Below are 20,585 nucleotides of genomic sequence, written 5' to 3'. Positions count from 1 at the left end.
ACCTCTATGTTAAAAGCAAACAGATGGTGTAATTTGATGTAAAAAAAAAAAAAAAAATCATATTGCCTTCCTGTGTTACATAGACATACCGGGTAATAACATTTGATGTGGCTTGGTTCCATCTCAAGGTTAGGCAGTATCTCCAAAACTTCACAATGGAGCCAACATCACCAGAGTTTCTGAGATTAATTCAGGTAACCACAGAGACGAAACAAATTCCTCCTGTAACACAGTTAATGAAGTGCATGTACTGCCAGCATTGCTGATAGACTGGGCTTTTTGTTTTTTCAGATGAAGGATCCATGAATGATGTATCGGCTGACATGGAGGCCAGACATCTTATAAGAAAAATACGTCGCCAGGTTCGGTTGCTCAACCGGAAATGGGTTGAGATTAACCAGAGATCCAACGAATGGCAGCGTAAAATAGATGAAGTCATAGAGGTAAACATAATGAGTTGTTTTTTAACCATGTTAATGTTATTCACATTGTGGTTTTTTTAAACGGTTTCATTGTTCTGTGTAAGGATTCTTGGCTGTGAAGTGCTGTGTGTGTGTGTTTTCATCAGAATCATACTAAAATTTAGAACAGAGAATATACAGCATGTTGCAACTTGAGGTAAAGATGCAAGTAGGATGTAGCTCAGGTTGCAGTTCTTAATGGAGGTGTATTAGGTTAGACGAGCTGCTGGGATCTACCTCAGTTAATAGAGCCCAACATCCTTGGGTCAGAGGTTCGAACCCCATTGGTGGATCAGTTCTCTGATTTCATTGTTTTGGTCCAAATCTGTACCCTATTACTAATATATCAAAGGCCAAGGTATGTGCTGTTCTGTCTGGGAAAGAAGATCCCTTGCTGCTAATGGAAAAATTTAGCAGGTTTTCTCAGAAGAGCATGTGTCAGAATTACCAAACGTTTGACTTCAAAAAGACTGATTAATTAATCAATGTGCTTTAGTGCTGTTGTTAAATAAAACAAATTTTAATGTGCTAATGTATCATTAAAAAACATTTGAAATTGTTTACAGGAAGGTATCATGTGATTTGTCTGTGATTTGAACATGTTTAATTCATTCTACCTCTGTACCACAAATGGTGATAATAAAAATAAGTATTTTATAGAGGCTTTCTCACACTGCTACAAATTATGCTACAAATTGCGCAGTGAGAAGATGCCTTCTTGTGGGTTCCATTACAAAATAAAAACAAAATGTGTGTGCAATGAGGATATTAAGTGTAGTTGGTTTAATACTTGAAGCTAAATTATTTATTATCTATGGAAACTTGAATTTTATTACCAGAGAGAAAACAAAATGTGAAAAGCCCCATAAAACAAGACATAAAAAACATATGTAGTCATTCATTAATACGTCCATAAAATAAAGTGTTGTTAAAATCTCATTAATTTTATTATTTGGCATCAAGGTACATGAGGTTTTTTTGACAGTGTTGGCATCGGTGGGCGTCGTTATGGTGGTTTTAAAACCTGCATGAGTGAATTGTTGCACGTTGCTCATTATTTCAGAGAATGGCGATGTTCCAGGAATCTATGGACGACCTCAACGATCACCTCTCCCAAGCAGAGCAGCAGAAAGCTCAATGGAGCGCTGTGGGAGACATCATCATAGAAAACTTACAGGAGGAGATTGATAAAACAAAGGTAAACACAACACAGTCTGCTCATGTAACCAATTCTCTTTAGCAACCATTAGTAAGAAAAAAAGAAAGAAATGTTTTATTTAACGACGCACTCATCACATTTTATTTATGGTTATATGGCGTCAGACATATGGTTAAGGACCACACAGATTTTGAGAGGAAACCCGCTGTCGCCACTACATGGGCTACTCTTTCTGATTAGCAGCAAGGGATCTTTTATTTGCACTTCCCACAGGCAGGATAGCACAAACCATGGCCTTTGTTGAACCAGTTATGGATCACTGGTCGGTGCAAGTGGTTTACACCTACCCATTGAGCCTTGCGGAGCACTCATTCAGGGTTTGGAGTCGGTATCTGGATGAAAAATCCCATGCCTCGACTGGGATCTGAACCCAGTACCTACCAGCCTGTAGTCCGATGGCTTAACCACTGCGCCACCGAGGCCGGTACCCATTAGTAAGAAGTATCCTTAAAATTGTCCCATATTATCTAATCTATAGTATACATTAACCTGCAACTGTCTTAAAGGGACATGTTTGATACACACTTAGGTAGGTGCTCAAAAAAGGTTTGAATGTCCTATATTAGAAACCAGCTAAACCAAAAAACATTCTGTGGAAAGAAGGAATGTTATATTTAACAGCATTCAAAACAATATCCTGTGGTCCTGGTACACACATTCAACCAATATCCTAGCTACAGTGTCTTTTCTTCCTTTTTACACAAACATGTAACCCCCATTTTGTGTACCAAAGAGCAAGCCTACTTTCCTCAAATCTCACATTGGTCTTTCATTGCTTCTTCTAAATTAGTTTCAACTTACTTCAGTTTACCAAGAACCAACACACTGAATTTGAACCAATCTTCACAGCTTTTATTGGTGTATATTTTTGTGAAATGTGTATCAATACAATTTCAACTTTCACACTGGTTAGACACTACATTGCTCTTTAGATTATTCAAGTCTTCTTAAAAGCTTGTTTTAAAAATGTTGATGTTTAAAGGAATCTTTTTTTATATTTTTTTTTCTTCAATTTTTTTTTATTTTGTGTAACAGAGGGGGAAAAAAGCTACTTTTTATTTACTTGCTATCAGTTTATTCAGTTATAGCATTATTGATCTCTGGTAAATCAAACACATTTTCCACTGATTTGTTCCGTTTAGCTCCTGGATGTTTGAAATCCGAGTCTAAAACTCTTATAATTGGTTTATCTCATTAGACTGACACACATGGCACAGTCTGGTGCATATGCTACTTGGTTAAAGGTCTGGGGCCTTGAACACTATCTGGCAACAGTTAGATTTAATTCTGTTACTCTGGCTCTTAATGCCGATGGTAAATCTTGACCGACACAATTAATGCGTGGACATTGGCGATTTGTGTGAGCTCAAGTGCTTCTCTGAAAGCTGTGGTCAAGAAGTGCTCTAGAATTGATCCCTGCACATCTGCATTAAATCATAGCATTATCAGAAGCAGAGATGTCTTCATTTACTTCTAGCCACTGATTGTGGAATCAGATGCTCTTCATCTTGTGAAGCATTGTTCTTTTTCTTCACTGACCTTACTAAAATGAAAGTTTCTTAATGTTTTATTCAATATTATGGTTATTGTTTTTGCTGGCATTTTTTTTTTCTTCATAAAATTGTTTCTTTTTTATTGCATTAAGTAAAAATGTAACAGAATTCTAGCAACATTTAAAAAAATTAATTTAGCCTAACTGACATTGATACTTGACACATTGATGATTACCTTATATTCTATGGAGAAACTATACTGATGGAAAGAAATAAAGGATCACACAGATAGCAACAGGGAAATAATGACTGCATCAAAAATCAGTTCATATTGTCAGAAATTGACTGGGAACATATGGGCAGCTCATTCAACACTATAGACATTCAGTCCCACATTACAACTTGGTATGAAATACAGACATTACTACGCTAGTTCTGAATTAAATTTGGTCTACAATTTGATGTGTTCCCTTATTTCTTTCCATCAGTATATGCAGTGATGATTTCTAGAGAATTAACATTGTTGGTTTCTTATCCTACTATATGACCTGTCTTTCTGACCAGCCTCGGTGGTGTCGTGGTTAGGCCATCGGTCTGCAGTCTGGTAGGTACTGGGTTCGGATCCCAGTCGAGGCATGGAGTTTTTAATTCAGATACCAACTCAAAACCCTGAGTGAGTGCTCCGCAAGGCTCAATGGGTAGGTGTAAACCACTTGCACTGACCAGTGATCCATAACTGATTCAACAAAGGCCATGGTTTGTACTATCCTGCCTGTGAGAAGTGCAAATAAATGTTCCCTTGTGATTGAATAACTAAAAGAAACAACACTAATCCAAATAAATTATATTACATTTATTTACAGCACACAAATAACAATCACATTCATTCTCCACTCCTACTTACTAACCCTAATTATATCCCTCTCACACACCACTAATCACCAGCACTCCCTCAACACTCACACTTCTCATATATAATAAACATACATTATCACCACTTTACACATAATTTCATATAAAAATATCACGTATCACAACACACAAAATAATATACTAAAACCACACAGTTCAATATACAATGTTTCAGTTCATAACACAATCCTTATGATTCACTTCCTCGTGATCAACTTTTATATACATATATTGTTCTAACTAAATTATGTATTAACATTAGTTAGCACCCTCCATTTCAGATCAGCTCTAAATACTACAGCCATATTTACACAATATGTTTCTGCTGCACAATAACAATACACTTGTTATTCACCGAGATGCTGCACGATAACAATACACTTGTTATTCACCACCACAACATCATGGCTAATAAGTAGCCCACATGTGGAACTTCAATTTCCACTTCAGCTGTACCCAACTTCCATGAATTAACATCAACGTCAGTTTCCTCGTCCCTTCTTCACATAATTCCACAGCCCAATCACCTGGTCAAACTCTAACATTGCCCCTCGCTGCTCATCCCGTTGTTGGTCTCAACAGATACCACACAAGCTGCTGTAAACAATATGCACTCCATTACTATCATGCAAAACCTCAATATTAAATACCCTTCATACATCAATCATTTTCATCATTTCACACATGTCCACATTATACAGGTTTCACAACGTATACGTTAATAACACGTACAACTTACTTCATGTGCATAATTCAATTCACATTATACATTTAATAAACACATACATACATATAGCAAACAATTTCATTACTTTACACAATGTCCGCATTTCACAAGTTACACTGAGCATTTGCTAAATATATACATTTAATATAGCAAACTAAATACAGACCAAAATAACATTCAAATGTCACACCTCTGTAACACAATACATGTGTAAAATATTTAATTTACTTACGGTTAAACAATAACCCGAACTTCCACAAAGTCTCTTACACTTCTACCAAGTCTTTCCCAAACTGAATGTTCAATGATTCTCTCTCAGCGATTAATGACAAATCATCCACTCAATAGCCCAGTTCCACACTATATTCACCCAGTCAGCTTATCACTCATCTATCACTCACCCATACCACAAGCTACAATAATACAAATTGCTACCTTGCTAATTAAAGACAGCTTCACGTGTGAGATACAAGCTATGACTCATACTTCATGCTTCTCTCATTCGTATAAATTAAAATACCGTATAAATGATAAAAAATGTTATAAAATATATAACCACATATTCTCTTTCATACAATTAAAATCAGATTACCCTTGACTTGTGACACCTGTCATAAAAGAATAGCCTATGTGGCAACAGCGGGTTTCCTCTAAAAAACAGTGTCAGAATGACCATATATTTGACATTCAATAGCCGATGATACGATAAAAGATCAATGTGCTCTAGTGGCATCGTTAAATAAAACAAACTTTACTTTTTTTTCTGATGTATAATTTTAGTTTGAATTCAAGTTGTGGGGTTTTAGTAAAAAAAATAAAAAAAATTGAATAATGCATGCAGTTGATATCAGTAATACTCAATGACTCGAGATGTGTTATTGGCCTGTTAATTATTCATATATCCATTGATTTGTCTGCTATGTCAATGCACATTTTGTTTGCCATTTTGTTTGTCATGACTTTTCACTTTATTATTTTTGCTCTTTGCTACATGTACATGTTATAAGCAACCTGACTTGATCAATGTAGACATATCCACATTGAGTAACAACATCATTGATTTTGAAAAAATATCATCACCATGTACTCATGGACTTTATTATGGTCAAGAAAGGTGTTATAAGTACAATTTAATTAACGTTTTAAAAAATATTGTCTTGTACACATGGATTTTATTAGCAGTTTGTTTTATGGTCTAGTCAAGGTAAATCTCATTGGATTCTCTATTGTATATTCTGTGATAATTTCCTTCAGGGTTTTCAGCAGCATGTAGCCCCCATTCAGGGAGAGGTGGACAGTGTAAATGACCAAGCAAATGAACTACAGGCAGCAGACGTCATCTTGTCACATGTAAATGTTAGAAAATTAGAAGATTTTAATACAAGGTGAGAACAGAGTTTTATATATCCAAAATATTTACTATTGAAAATAACAAATGCACACACTTTTTGAAGCTTTTTATGTTTTGTTTATCTACACCTAATATCTTTATTCTTAATTAGAAATGCAAAAGAATTTATTTAGAAAATTCTAAAATAATATGGCCGGTGTGAAGAGATAGCTAGGATGTAATTGTGAACTGCCTCAAGTGTTAATTTCCTCCACCTTCATGGCTGCACCATTCATTGCATCGTCTATACAAGTGTGTGGATGTGAAATGTGTAGGTGCTAAATTAACTTGTGTACACTTTCCTGGTTTCCAATATTGGTATATCAGGCATTATTCGCAAAACAAACAGTGGAATTTATTATATTTGTCAGATTAAATTAAGGAGGTACATGTATGTTAGAGATATATATTTTATTGTATATTAAGAATTGTAACCAATTAAAAGATATGTTAAACAAATCCAATTTTATTGAATTATACAACCTTAAAAAATACAGTATTTTAAAAGGCTGTCGTCTAAGCAGATAAAAACTTAAGATAATTGATTTCTAAATCTGGATCTTGTAATTACATGTAAGTTAATTGAATCTACAATAATTTATTTTTAACAAGTTCATGTAGATGAAATATGAATTCAGAGTATTATTTATTTATTTATTTTTATTTCAGATGGAAAGCCTTACAAATAGCAATAGAAGACCGATTAAAACAGTTACAGGAGGCCTTCAGAGACTTTGGTCCCAACTCACAGCATTTCCTGTCTGGTAAGTAGTCGTCAAGAACATGATTTTTAACTTAACAACACGTAATCATAGTTTCTTTCTTTGTATTTGACAAAAATATATGACCTGCCTTTCTTCCAGGGATGGGGGACTTAGCCTAGTGGTAAAGCACTCGCTTGATGCGCGGTCGATCTGGGATCAATCCCCTTCAGTGGACTATCTCTTGTTCCATGCAGCTAGTGCATCACGACTGGTATATCAAATGCTGTGGTATGTGCTGTCCTGTCTGTGGGATGGTGCATATAAAAGATCCACTGGCCTTGATGGTGTTGTGGTTAAGCCATCTTATATAAGGCTGGTAGGTATATGATTCGCAGCCCGGTACCAGCTCCCACCCAGAGTGAGTTTTAACAACTCAATGGGTAGGTGTAAGATCACTACACCCTCTTCTCTCTCACTAACCACTAACAACTAACCCGCTGTCCTGGACAGACAGCCCAGATAGCTGAAGTGTGTGCCCATGACAGCATGCTTGAACCTTAATTGGATATAAGAACGAAAATAAGCTGAAATGAAATGAAAAAATAAAAGATCCCTTGCTACAAATGAAAAAATACAGTAGGTTTCCTCTCTAAGACTAAATGGCAAAATTACCAAATGTATGACATCCAATAGCCAATGATTAATAAATCAGTGTGCTCTAGTGGTGTCATTAAACTTTAACTTTTTTTCTTCCAGTGCCTTGCAATGTGTCACTGAAGGTTTTGTTTTTTTTCATAAACAAAAGTACAAACTTTTCCTTTAAAGTTCTGAGTCCAGATTCCAAATCTATAAACACAAATCCTGGGATATTATTTTTCAGTTGTTCTTGTCTTCCTTGTTATCAGAACTAACTGGAAGTCATTTGACTCTCTAGTGCTCTTCTTATGTTTCATAGACAACAGTAATGACAGTATTACAGTCAGTCCATTGTTTGCCAAGTGAATAGCCCGTTTGAATAGTTTTTATAACATAAAAATGTCTGGTGTGAAGTGATAGCCAGGATGTAATTCTGAACTGGCTCAAGTGTTAATTTCCTCCCAACTTCTTTGCTGCACCATTCATTGCATCGTCTATACAAGTGTGTGGATGTGAAATGTGTAGGTGCTAAATTAAATTGTGTACACTTTCCTGGTTTCCCCATATTGGTATATCAGGCATCATTCACAAAACATATAGTGGAATTTATTATACATGTATTTGTCAGATTAACTTAAAGAAGTATTTTAGATAGAGATAGATATATTATACTGTATATTAAGAATTGTAGCAAATTAAAATATATGTTAATCAATTCCAATTTGATTAAAATATTAATCTGTGAGGTTATGATGCTTTGCAACAATTTTTTTTTAAATAATATCTTCGTTTTACAAATATTTTCTTTGTAAAAAAAATTTTTATTATTTTTTTTTTGGAAGAAGAAGAAGGTTCTTTGGAAAAAAATATTTTGATATAATATTTTTAAGCACAATATTTATTTTTTATTGAGTAGAATGTTGTTAACTCAAATTAATTTTAGCTGATGTCTCTCTGTGATGTTTTGACATTCATTGACTCAGATTAATTTCATCGTGCAGAAATTTTCCGAAATATTAACTAGTTACCTTTGAGGTTGTTTTTACATCATAAGCCTGACTTGCCTGCACCTTTCTAGTGTGTCAGAGCTGTTTTCTCTGCATCATATGTTGTAGAATCAATGCGACTCGGCTTGACTCGACCATGTGCGATGTAGCTTTACCTTGCTGCAGTATTGTATTACACTGCTTTGATCTCTTGTTGATTGAACTTTCTCACCTGGCGGTCCTCGTTAAATCCATTTGTCTGTACCAAATTGAGTAAACCGTTGAGATATGACTGCTTTGTAGAATTAATTTATGGTCTCATCTTGTTGTATGCTGCTTGGAAGATAGTTTTCTCACACAGTGTACACTACCGTGATATCAATGACTCAGGATGCACGGACATGCAGTGATGCATGTCTAAGCAGACTGCAGATTAATTAGCGGTTTCATGGATGAGTGGTTCTGTTTGTCTCGGGAGTATAAATATGTGGAACATTGTAGCTCTACAATCCCCCCCGCCCCGGAGTTAGTCACTGGCGAAGTCAGAGATTAAATCCGAGGTGGGCGTGCCTGAACCTTTGTGGATATAGGCACGTAAAAACTAGTGTCATAGTCATAGATCTACAATATTGAGATTGTAATGAACTGAAACTGGTAATAGCAGCCACCTTTCACTAAAGAATATATTAAACACAGGCTTAATTTTTAAGTCTTCACTGGCCTCGGTGGTGTAGTGGTTAAGCCATCAGACGTACGGCTGGTAGGTACTAGGATCGCAAACCAGTACTGGCTCCCACCCAGAGTGAATTTTAAAGACTCCGTAGGTAGGTGTAAGACCACTATACACCCTCTTCTCTCTCACTAAAGACTAACAACTAATCTACTGTCCTGGACAGATAGCCCAGATAGCAGCGTGCTTGAACTTTTAATTGCATATAAGCATGAAAATAAGTTGAAATGAAAAAAAAAAGTCTTCACTGGCCTCGGTCGTGTATAGCGGTTAAGCCATCAGACGTACAGCTGGTAGGTACCGAGTTCACCTCCTGGTACACAGTTCTCATTCAGAGCGAGTTAATCACTCGGTGGGTAGGTGTAAGGCCACTACACCGACTTCTCTCTCATTGACCACTAACCCTCTGTCCTGGACAGACAGTGTGCTTGAACCTTAATTGGATATAAGCACACAAATAACTACAAATGAATGAATGAATTTAAGTCTTCTGCAAAAACAGAGGTGTATAGGGTGGATGAGAATTTAAATACTTTGTCTGAACAAACACACACACATCATTCACAAAACATATAGTGGAATTTATTATACATGTATTTGTCAGATTAACTTAAAGAAGTATTTTAGATAGAGATAGATATATTATACTTTAAGAATTGTAGCAAATTAAAATATATGTTAATCAATTCCAATTTGATTAAAATACACACACACACACACACACACACACACACACACACACACGTGGTGAGGCTATACAACTAAAAAAAATTACAGTGTAAAAATACTAATATTAGGCTATTCATATAAGTCAGTGGGCTCTAGTGGTGTTAAATAAAAGAATTTTTTTTAATTTTAATTTTTAAAGTGTAATTAAACAAGCATTCCTTGTTTTAGTTATTTTACTGTTTTATAATGGTAGAGAATATCTAGATTAGTGTGTCTGTATAAACCACATGTACAGGTCTTGTTGGGATTTTAGATCGAGTTAGTTCTGTTTGCTGGGTGTAACCACACAGGGTCAGTGAGGTGACCAGACTGTGTTGTATGGTCGGTTTGCTGGGTGTAACCACACAGGGTCAGTGAAGTGACCAGACTGTGTTGTATGGTCGGTTTGCTGGGTGTAACCACACAGTGTGAGTGAGCTGACCAGACTGTGTTGCTTGTCTATCAAACACAAGACACATATCTACCACAGTACGTGTACCTGCTTGTCACAGTGAAGAATCTGTTTTTAAAAGTCTCATGCATATATGTCTTACCAGTTAACACAGCTATTGTGCATCTGTAAACACCGCCATTATAATGTTGTGAAGAGAACTCTTACTGTAGGGAGAATAGCTGTGAGTGGTTACCGCCATGTAAACTTTGGTATGTATGAATAATAATGGAAAATTACGAAAATGAGGTGCAGATTTCCTCGACAGATTGACAGACTGACTAACATGTATTTCTTTAGCACGGACCTAATTCACAAAGCTATCTTATTCTTAGGCTCTCTTAAGTACATGTAGCATCGTATCATGTTTACAAGTCTTCTTGAACTGCACTGCAAGATCGTAAAAAAAGTTCCAACAGTTTAGTGAATTTGTGACTTGTGTAGCTTGGTTGTAGCATTTGGATGCGTTCATGAAGGTTTTATCTTGACCTGTGGTACAACTTTTCTCATACATTGTGTGGTCACATCCATTAGAGTTGGTTTGTATGGGTGAGATACATGTATATAATATATGTATGTTTACTTACTGAGATAGCAGTCCATAGCTTCAGTAAAATTGTGGTATTTTTCCTAACACAGTTAACTCATCTACATGGATGCCTTCTGTGGTGGTTTTTCTTACTGTTGGTAAGATGGATACATGTACTAGTAACCACGACGTATTTCATGCATTTGCATGCATGTATTGGTTTTTATTTGGATTTTTTTTAATTAAAAAAAAGTTCTTTGCTGGTGGTTCCTCCAGCATATTCAGGAATTAAAGATGTACATGGTACAAGTTTTCACAATTACCTGCACTTACAATATTTCTAAAATTACTTTTAATCTTGTATAACTACCACTTGGGGTATTTGGTTATATCACTTTCCTAACACAGTTAACTCATCTACAAATGTACATGGATGCCTTCTGTGGTGGTTTTTCTTACATTTTTTAAATTCATAAAAGTTATGTTTTGTTATAAGCAGTTTGTATTTTCATTTGTGCCTACACATGGCATACATGTGTTTAAAATAACTACGCAGTTTACGAATGGGTGCTTATGTACACCTCCCCAATGGGAGAAACACAAGTTAATAAAAATACTTTATTATCCATGTGGTTCAACATAACTGGGTTAATAATAATCATACAAAGCACATGCGTAATAACAAGTGTAATGACTTAATGTTTGGAAGCGACGTCATAACATGACGTTGTTTTCCCCAGTCCTCTCCTACTTGTGGTTGAAACATTTTGAGACGGCCCTTGGGCCTTGTTATTTATTTTTTTTAAATTACAATAATACATGTAATATGGATAAAGAAATTATTACACTCGCATGTGTGTTGTACTGATTTTACGAAACTCGTGTCAGGATGTATGTACATGAATTACCCTCACTCTCGCTCAGGCAATACAAGAATCCTGATACTTGTTTCATAAAATCAGTACGACACACAAGCTCGGATAATAATCTCTATATATTAGGTCCACTATGAAAACCAAATTAGATTAGTTTGATGCCGTTGAAAATATTCATCTTCTCCCACCACCACCATACGGAAATCTTGTAACTGTGTCTGAGTACGGTAATTAATTAATACTTCAGAACCAGACAGCATAAAAATGGGACATTTATTTGATGAAGTGAAACAGCTGATGGGGCTAAACCTGCATGTAGTATGAAACTGCTCTGTGTGTGTGTGTGTGAGTGTGAGTGTGTGTGAGTGTGAGTGTGAGTGAGAGTGAGTGTGAGTGTGTGTGTGTGTGTGTGTGTGTGTGAACTAATTAATGATTTACTATACAGCCATAAACTCAATGTGTGTGACTTCATTAATAAGTGATGATGATAAAGTTGCCGAACTTTTATGTTTCTGATACTGGTACCAGCTGGTTGCATGGGCCTGTAATGTTATATACTGATGAAAATAAGTAAAGGATCACAGAAAAGTTAAAGTTTGTTTTGTTTAACTACACCACTAGAGCACATCGAGTTATTAAACATTGGCTATTAGATGTCGAACATATGGTCATTCTTGCATACAATCTTAGAGAGGAAAGCTGCTACATATTTCCATTAGTAGCAAGAGACCTGCAGACAGGATAGCACAGCACATACCACAGCGTTGGATATATTAATTGGTACTGGGAGAAAACCCAAACAGATTGGGCCCATTGGGGTGAGGCATCACCAAAAGACTGAGAGTATAGAGTGACTACAGTCAATACCCTTATCCACAGTGTCAGGCAGTAGTCATAATAGCTGTTGGTGCATGGTATTGTAGTCTATTAGAGTGCCCCGTGCGGCCCAATACCTCTGACTTCATCACTCAAGGTTTCTGTTAGGGTTACCTCATTCTTAGTCCATATCAGTCTAGCCTTTACCCATTGACCAGTCCAGCTTGGGTGTCCCTAACAGAAGCCAAAGCTCCTGCTGGCATAGCTCTCTGGGTCACTGAGACATACAAGCCCCCTCACCACATCAAGGAATGGACTATGAATGGGGTGTCAGCAGTTAACTGTGTTATACTCACACCCAACACCATATTACTCGCATTCAATCTCGCATGTGTGTTGTACTGATTTTACGAAACTCGTGTCAGGATGTATGTACATGAATTACCCTCACTCTCGCTCGGGCAATACAAGAATCCTGATACTTGTTTCATAAAATCAGTACGACACACAAGCTCGGATAATAATCTCTATATATTAGGTCCACTATGAAAACCAAATTAGATTAGTTTGATGCCGTTGAAAATATTCATCTTCTCCCACCACCACCATACGGAAATCTCTGGGTCACTGAGACATACAAGCCCCCTCACCACATCAAGGAATGGACTATGAATGGGGTGTCAGCAGTTAACTGTGTTATACTCACACCCAACACCATATTACTCGCATTCAATCCCACATACGGGGCATAGCTCTCTGGGTCACTGAGACATACAAGCCCCCTCACCACATCAAGGAATGGACTATGAATGGGGTGTCAGCAGTTAACTGTGTTATACGCACACCCAACACCATATTACTCGCATTCAATCCCACATACGGGGCATAGCTCTTGGGTCACTGAGACATACAAGCCCCCTCACCACATCAAGGAATGGACTATGAATGGGGTGTCATCAGTTAACTGTGTTTACGCACACCCAACACCATTTACTCGCATTCAATCCCACATACGGGGCATAGCTCTCTGGGTCACTGAGACATACAAGCCCCCTCACCACATCAAGGAATGGACTATGAATCAGCAGTTAACTGTGTTATACTCACACCCAACACCATATTACTCGCATTCAATCCCACATACGGGGCATAGCTTCTGGGTCACTGAGACATACAAGCCCCCTCACCACATCAAGGAATGGACTATGAATGGGGTGTCAGCAGTTAACTGTGTTATACTCACACCCAACACCATATTACTCGCATTCAATCCCACATACGGGGCATAGCTCTCTGGGTCACTGAGACATACAAGCCCCCTCACCACATCAAGGAATGGACTATGAATGGGGTGTCAGCAGTTAACTGTGTTATACTCACACCCAACACCATATTACTCGCATTCAATCCCACATACGGGGCATAGCTCTCTGGGTCACTGAGACATACAAGCCCCCTCACCACATCAAGGAATGGACTATGAATGGGGTGTCATCAGTTAACTGTGTTATACTCACACCCAACACCATATTACTCGCATTCAATCCCACATACGGGGCGGGACGTAGCTCAGTGGTACAGCGCTCACTTGATGCGCGATCGATCTAGGATCGATACCCATCGGTGCCCAGTGCTCTACAACTGGTGTAACAAAGGCTGTGGTATGTACTATCCTGTCTGCATATAAAAGATCCCTTCTGCTAATCAAAAAGAACAGCCCATGAAGTGACGATAGCGGGTTTCCTCTCTAAATATATGTGTGGTCCTTAACCATATGTCCCGACGCCATATAAGCATAAATAAAATGTGTTGAGTGCATTGTTAAATAAAACATTTCTTCTCTCTCAATCCCACATACATTACATCTTTGTATTATAAACAAATATTAATATGATGGTAGTGAATTAAATTTGGCCTACAATATCAGATGTTCCCTTATCTATTTGTCTCAGTATATATAAATGGATATCTAGCTAGTCTCTATAATTATACATATGTAGATATACAGAACTGAATGTCAATGGAATACCTGACACATATTTTAATTAGTATAGTATTACATTTCCAGACCTATATATCAAATATTCCTATGCATTATTTATCTTCACCATCACTGAGACCACCACCCACACACAACAACAGCCTTTGCCACTTTTATGAGGTTCATTTACAATTTTGCTTATTGTTTTTTTTTTCAAATTCATTTGGTCAAAAAAAAGAGAAGAAAAGTAAAGTTTATTTAGTATAAAAAAACAAGCTCATGTAAATCATTGGTTTCTTAGGCATTATAATTATAAATGTGAACTGGGCTGTTAGATTTAAAACTGACTTACTTTCTACTATGCAAATAGGGTGGGTGTTTTTTGTTTTCGATCTTGTTTTATACTTTTCAACAGTTAACAGACAGGATATAATATTGCAGGTAACAGGACTCAAATTTAGAAACGGCACCGACGGCAATTGCTGCTGTTGAGATATAAATTATAATAGGTTGAGAGCATCTCCGACAGCGCTATTGTACCATCGGTAAAGCTCCTCAACAATGGCAAAGTGTATACACCTGGTGTACATTATCTGCCAATCTTTAACATTTGCACATTTGAAATATGTCTACATACAGCAAAATAACCCTTTTATCGTATGTATTTGCTGCAAATGTCACTTTTTAAAAATTGCCATAGGCAGACTCAGAATTGCCATGGGAGACAAATTCTTAAGTTTGAGCCTAGAAGTCTGTTCACATGATTTTTACATAGGTTACTGATTGTTGGTTGTGCGATTTATATTTACTTAACCTGCAAGTTACAATTTGACACATCAAATGGCTAAGACTCGGACAGTAGAGTATACATTCAGTTTTGGAAAACTTGAATAAAGTTTGTGATAAAATATGGTGCCATATACTCTCCACAGAGATCCATTAAATAAAATTGATCTTATGGCCTGTCATATACCTCGGAGAAGCACTCGATCACTGAATACTGAGCTTAATACTTCTACTTTTTATGGTGTAATTTGTTTTCCTTTTCAGTTTCAGTGGAACCCCCTTGGGAGAGATCTGTTGCTGGAAATAAAGTGCCTTATTATATAAAGTAAGTAGAATATTATTCATGGGAGAAAATAAGACTTTGTGCATTGCGTGAAGAAATAAACTAATCAGTAGTGATAATATAGTTTAAACATTATGGTGAACTTAATTTTTTTTTTTTTTTTTTTTTTTTTTTTTTTTTTTACCAATTTCAGCATAATAATTTTGACAAATTTTTTCACTTTTACACCTTATTTGGATATTTTTACAGAAAAAGAGCAAAAAAACCACTAAGGCCTAAGAAAAAAAAAAAATTGATTCTACCTGAAAAATAATAACAATAAAAAGGTCCAACACTATTTTTAATTAATTAATTTTTATTAACATTTAGGTGAAAAGATTACATATTTGGCATTTTATGTGGACCAGTAATTTTTTTCCCCAGCATTATCCCTGGAATACAGTTCTTTTGTAGTCCATAGGAAAGTAATATACTTTCATAAATGAACCAATTAATTAGGCAGCATTTCCGTTTAACTCTATTAACCCAGCTTTCCAACTTGAAATTCGTAATTTTGTACCTACATTATTCAACCTCAAATTGTAAAACCCCCCACTAATTTAACACTATTTTGATAGTTGTCATGGTTTAGAGGACATATTAGTGATTCTAATTACCAAAATCAAATTTACAGAAGAACTTAATAAAAAATAAAAAAAGTTTTTTTTAAAAATCCTACGATCACGATCCATGACATCATTGTTTATGACAGTTTATTTTCACTTTCAATCGACGACGAGTAATCCATCCATCCATCATCTACTTCAAAGTCTGTATTATCAGTTATTTTTGGCGAATACATCCTTTGCAAATCTTCAGTTTTCATTAAATATTAATGTCCAACATGTTTTAAAAGAAATAATTATACAAATAGCGAGAAATTGAACCCATGTGCACGTTATGTCATCAATAATGTTTACACAAATTTAGACCGTTTTTTTTTCTTTTTGATATTGCGATAACAACTTAAATACGAATATCAGTGAACAAATTACACTCAGCGTGTTCGACTGTCATTCTGCTATGTTCTAGCGTTCACAGAATCAAGATCGATAACTTTTTGTGAATGTTGACAGCTATGTTTACGAAGACCGGTCACATTTTGGCTGCAGTCGAGAATGGGAGGGAGAGTTAATATATAGTGCATAATATCTTGAAAAGATCTAGATTTATGTGAAGGAATGTTTCTTGTTATCATAATTAATAATATTTCTGTTACCTGTACAGATGTCATTTAATTTATTTAATTGTGTTTGGTACCATTAAACCTTTACTATGTGTGTATGTTTTGTTTTCCAGCCACACAACAGAGAGCACCCAATGGGACCACCCTCAGATGACAATTCTAATGGAGGCACTAAGTAAGTGGCATGATACATTCAGGCAAGAGTATGGGGGGTCTATAGTCCGTCCCACAGGGAACATCTTTTTTCATACTATGAAATTTACTACAAGTTATTTATTTCTGATCCGATTAATTTGTAAATTGTACATCAAAACTATTTTTGTGTTATTTCCAAAACCTTTTACTTTTCTTCGTACGTCAAACCAAACTGAAATTATTGACAAAATACATTTTTATAGAATGATGAGATGGACTATAGACTAGCAAGTAGAATTCTTAGGAGGGGTCAGGTCATACTCCCCCAACAAAATCTATTACAAACACATTTGATATGAACAGGCGTGGGCTGGGGGAGGTTGACCATAAGCCTGGCATTGTACTAATTCATTGTGACAGAATAAATAATGTAGAAACCATTTTGGCTTCATAGACAATAAATATTACTTCTAGACAGTATGTTTTTTTTAATGTTTCATGGATGGTAAAAAAAAATTGTATCATTTGTTTAAACTAGAACTCTGTATGTCTTCCACATTGGTAAAAAAACACAAAAACATACTGACATATGATATCAATAATTATGTTGTACAGTACAGAACAGACAATTATTTATTTTAATAAGGTGAAATACTATAATAATGTTTTAAAAAACAAAACAAAAACATCTCATAATATGACCACTCTTTGAATTTAAAAACAAAACATAAGTGTTCCAACATTCCATGAAATTTTCCAAATCAAACATGGTGTCAAATGTCTGAATAACATCACACATGGTTATAATAATAAACTCGTCCTTAATGCTGAAGTATTTTGAAAAATAAAAAAATTGTAACAGCAATAAACATTTAGCTAAAATGGATGTGCAGTGTTTCCAGTTTTCTGAAATTGTAAAATAAAAAATAAAATTTCACCACTGGCATCATTTTTTTATTTTTTTTTATTTTTAAAGTGGAAATGTAGCATTTATTTTATTATGGCCTAAACTTTGTTTTAACTGTTGATTATTACTTGTTTTGTATAATTTAATCATTTGGATCCGTTACTTATCTCTGAACTGAGAAGAGAATAGTTAAAATATTTGTAAACAAAATATGTTTCTGTTAAAAATTAAAGCAACACAATATTGTGTTAAAACTGAGAATTTATTTCGTTTTACAAACATTGATAGTTTTTGTATTCTTTTGATTTCCCTAGTTGACTCAAGTTTACCAGTGTTTATGTTGATATAACTAAGGAATATATTTTAATAATTGTGCTTCATTGAATTGTCTCCCTTCAATAACTTCATTTGTTTTTGTATTTGTTTTTGTATTTGTTTTTCCATATAGTAACATTTTCTTAAATAGATTTAGCAAAATGATTGAAAACTGTTTTTGTTTTTTTAAAACCAACCTTAGGATAATGCTGTAACACACATATAAAAAAAAATTGAGAATGTATTAACTTTTATTTACTTTTTTTGCAGATGAATTAAATAACATCAGATTTGCTGCCTATCGGATGTCTATGAAGTTACGAATGCTGCAGAAAAAATTATGTTGTAAGTTTCTTTACTTTTTGAAAAGATGGATGGATTGATGGTTGAATTTAGAAATAAATTTAATTCTATCTTGTAGTCATCTTATAATTTTTTAGTCTTAACAGGAGGGGATGGTTTACCAAATTTTTACATATTTCCACACTTCTTCATTAATTTGTTCTTCCTAAGGTTTAAACATAAAGACCAAATGTAATTATAATATAAATATAAGTACCCAATATAATAGTAAAAAAATATAGACATGTATTTAACTTTCTTAAGTGGCGGCACGTAGCGCAGTGGTAAAGCGTTCGCTTGATGTGCGGTTGGGCTATTTCTCGTTCCAGCCAGTGCTCCACAACTGGTGTAATAAAGGCCATGGTATGTACTATCCTGTTTGTTGGATAATGCGTAGAAAGGATTTCTTGCTGCTAATCGAAAAGACTAACCCATGAAGTGGCAACAGCTGGTTTCCTATCTCAATATCTGTGTGGTCCTTAACCATGCAATATAACCATAAATAAAATGTGTTGAGTGTGTTGTTAAATAAAACATTTCCTTCCTTCCTTCATTAACTTTCTTACGTATGGGTTTTTGTTGGGAGGTTTTAAAAGACATCTTTACAAATTCCCTAAATTAATTTATTCATTATATAATGTTCTCACCTGGGGAATCTCAGAATGTTTATCCGTATCATGGATTACAAATAAATTTAATTTAATCCAATTTGTTTTTCAGTGGATCTAGTCTCCATGACAACAGCAGCTGATGCTTTTGATCGTCATGGCCTCCGTGGTAAGAATGACAAAATAATGGACGTCATAGAGATAATCAACTGCGTGACGACCATGTTTGAGTCGGTGGTGGCAGAACACCCGAATCTTGTCAACGTTCCTTTCTGTGTGGACATGGTGCTAAACTGGATATTAGATGTCTTTGACATGTAAGTACATGTACTAGCTTCCAAAACCATATTGGATATATGTTTGATGTGTAGTTGCTATCTTCCAACTACATATAAAACTTAGTATTTTCACTGGATTATAAAACAAAATTGAAAATAAAATACTATTTTTGATTTGTTAAGTACAGTCTTTCAGTTAGATGTCTGATGTTTTTGACAAATAAAGTACTATATTCCAACTGGATATTAGAAAAGTATATAGTCTTGACAATTAAGTACATGTACCATCTTCTTGACATGTATGTACATGTACCATCTTCTTGACATGTAAGTACATGTACCATCTTCTTGACATGTAAGTACATGTACCATCTTCTTGACATGTATGTACATGTACCATCTTCTTGACATGTAAGTACATGTACCATCTTCTTGACATGTAAGTACATGTACCATCTTCTTGACATGTAAGTACATGTACCATCTTCTTGACATGTATGTTCATGTACCATCTTCTTGACATGTAAGTACATGTACCATCTTCTTGACATGTAAGTACATGTACCATCTTCTTGACATGTATGTACATGTACCATCTTCTTGACATGTAAGTACATGTACCATCTTCTTGACATGTAAGTACATGTACCCTCTTTCTTGACATGTAAGTACATGTACCATCTTCTTGACATGTAAGTACATGTACTATTTTCTTGACATGTAAATACATGTACTATCTTCAATCTGGATGTTAGATATTTTTTCACATGTAAGCACCATCTTCTAACTGGATAATTGGGTGTTTTTAACAGGTAAGTACTATATATCGTAGAAAATTATAAGATTTGATTTTAAATTTAAATTTAAAAACCATCTTGTCAAAACGTGGTAGCAAATGACACATTTCATCAGATGATCTGACATATGTTTCTGTAAATTGTTTCTTGATGTGGATGGATTTGTGTTTGGGTTTTGATTACAGTTTATTTTCAGTATTTCTGTGAGATGCTAAATTATATAATTGCCTACTTTGAACAAATAGCCTCTTATTTTGCAAACAGAATACAGAATAAGATAAAACATCTGTT

The 20,585-nt window shown here is 35.2% G+C and overlaps 1 protein-coding gene and 1 long non-coding RNA gene across 5 annotated transcripts in view; one reads left to right on the top strand and one right to left on the bottom strand.

Annotated features, from left to right (window-relative positions):
- The window catches only part of LOC121370764 (dystrophin-like), a 424,499-nt gene that overhangs the window by 366,977 nt on the left and 36,937 nt on the right, over positions 1 to 20,585 (top strand). For all 4 annotated transcript variants that reach the window (XM_041496221.1, XM_041496219.1, XM_041496220.1 and 1 more), the window contains 8 exons: positions 292 to 443; positions 1,525 to 1,659; positions 6,067 to 6,197; positions 6,872 to 6,966; positions 15,669 to 15,729; positions 17,026 to 17,087; positions 18,540 to 18,614; positions 19,332 to 19,536. In XM_041496221.1, coding sequence (XP_041352155.1) covers positions 292 to 443; positions 1,525 to 1,659; positions 6,067 to 6,197; positions 6,872 to 6,966; positions 15,669 to 15,729; positions 17,026 to 17,087; positions 18,540 to 18,614; positions 19,332 to 19,536 — 916 coding nt within the window. The remainder of the gene's footprint in view (positions 1 to 291; positions 444 to 1,524; positions 1,660 to 6,066; positions 6,198 to 6,871; positions 6,967 to 15,668; positions 15,730 to 17,025; positions 17,088 to 18,539; positions 18,615 to 19,331; positions 19,537 to 20,585) is intronic.
- Positions 4,012 to 5,503, bottom strand: LOC121370765. The gene is made up of 2 exons (XR_005957728.1): positions 5,045 to 5,503; positions 4,012 to 4,682 (listed from the first exon to the last, which is right to left on the bottom strand). It is a non-coding gene; the product is annotated as an uncharacterized LOC121370765 (long non-coding RNA).

The sequence above is a fragment of the Gigantopelta aegis genome, chromosome 4 (assembly GCF_016097555.1).
Source record: "Gigantopelta aegis isolate Gae_Host chromosome 4, Gae_host_genome, whole genome shotgun sequence".
In the NCBI taxonomy this organism is placed as follows: Eukaryota; Metazoa; Mollusca; class Gastropoda; order Neomphalida; family Peltospiridae; genus Gigantopelta; species Gigantopelta aegis.
Note: the sequence above shows the minus strand (reverse complement) of the source record. Positions and strands in the feature narration are given on the sequence as shown.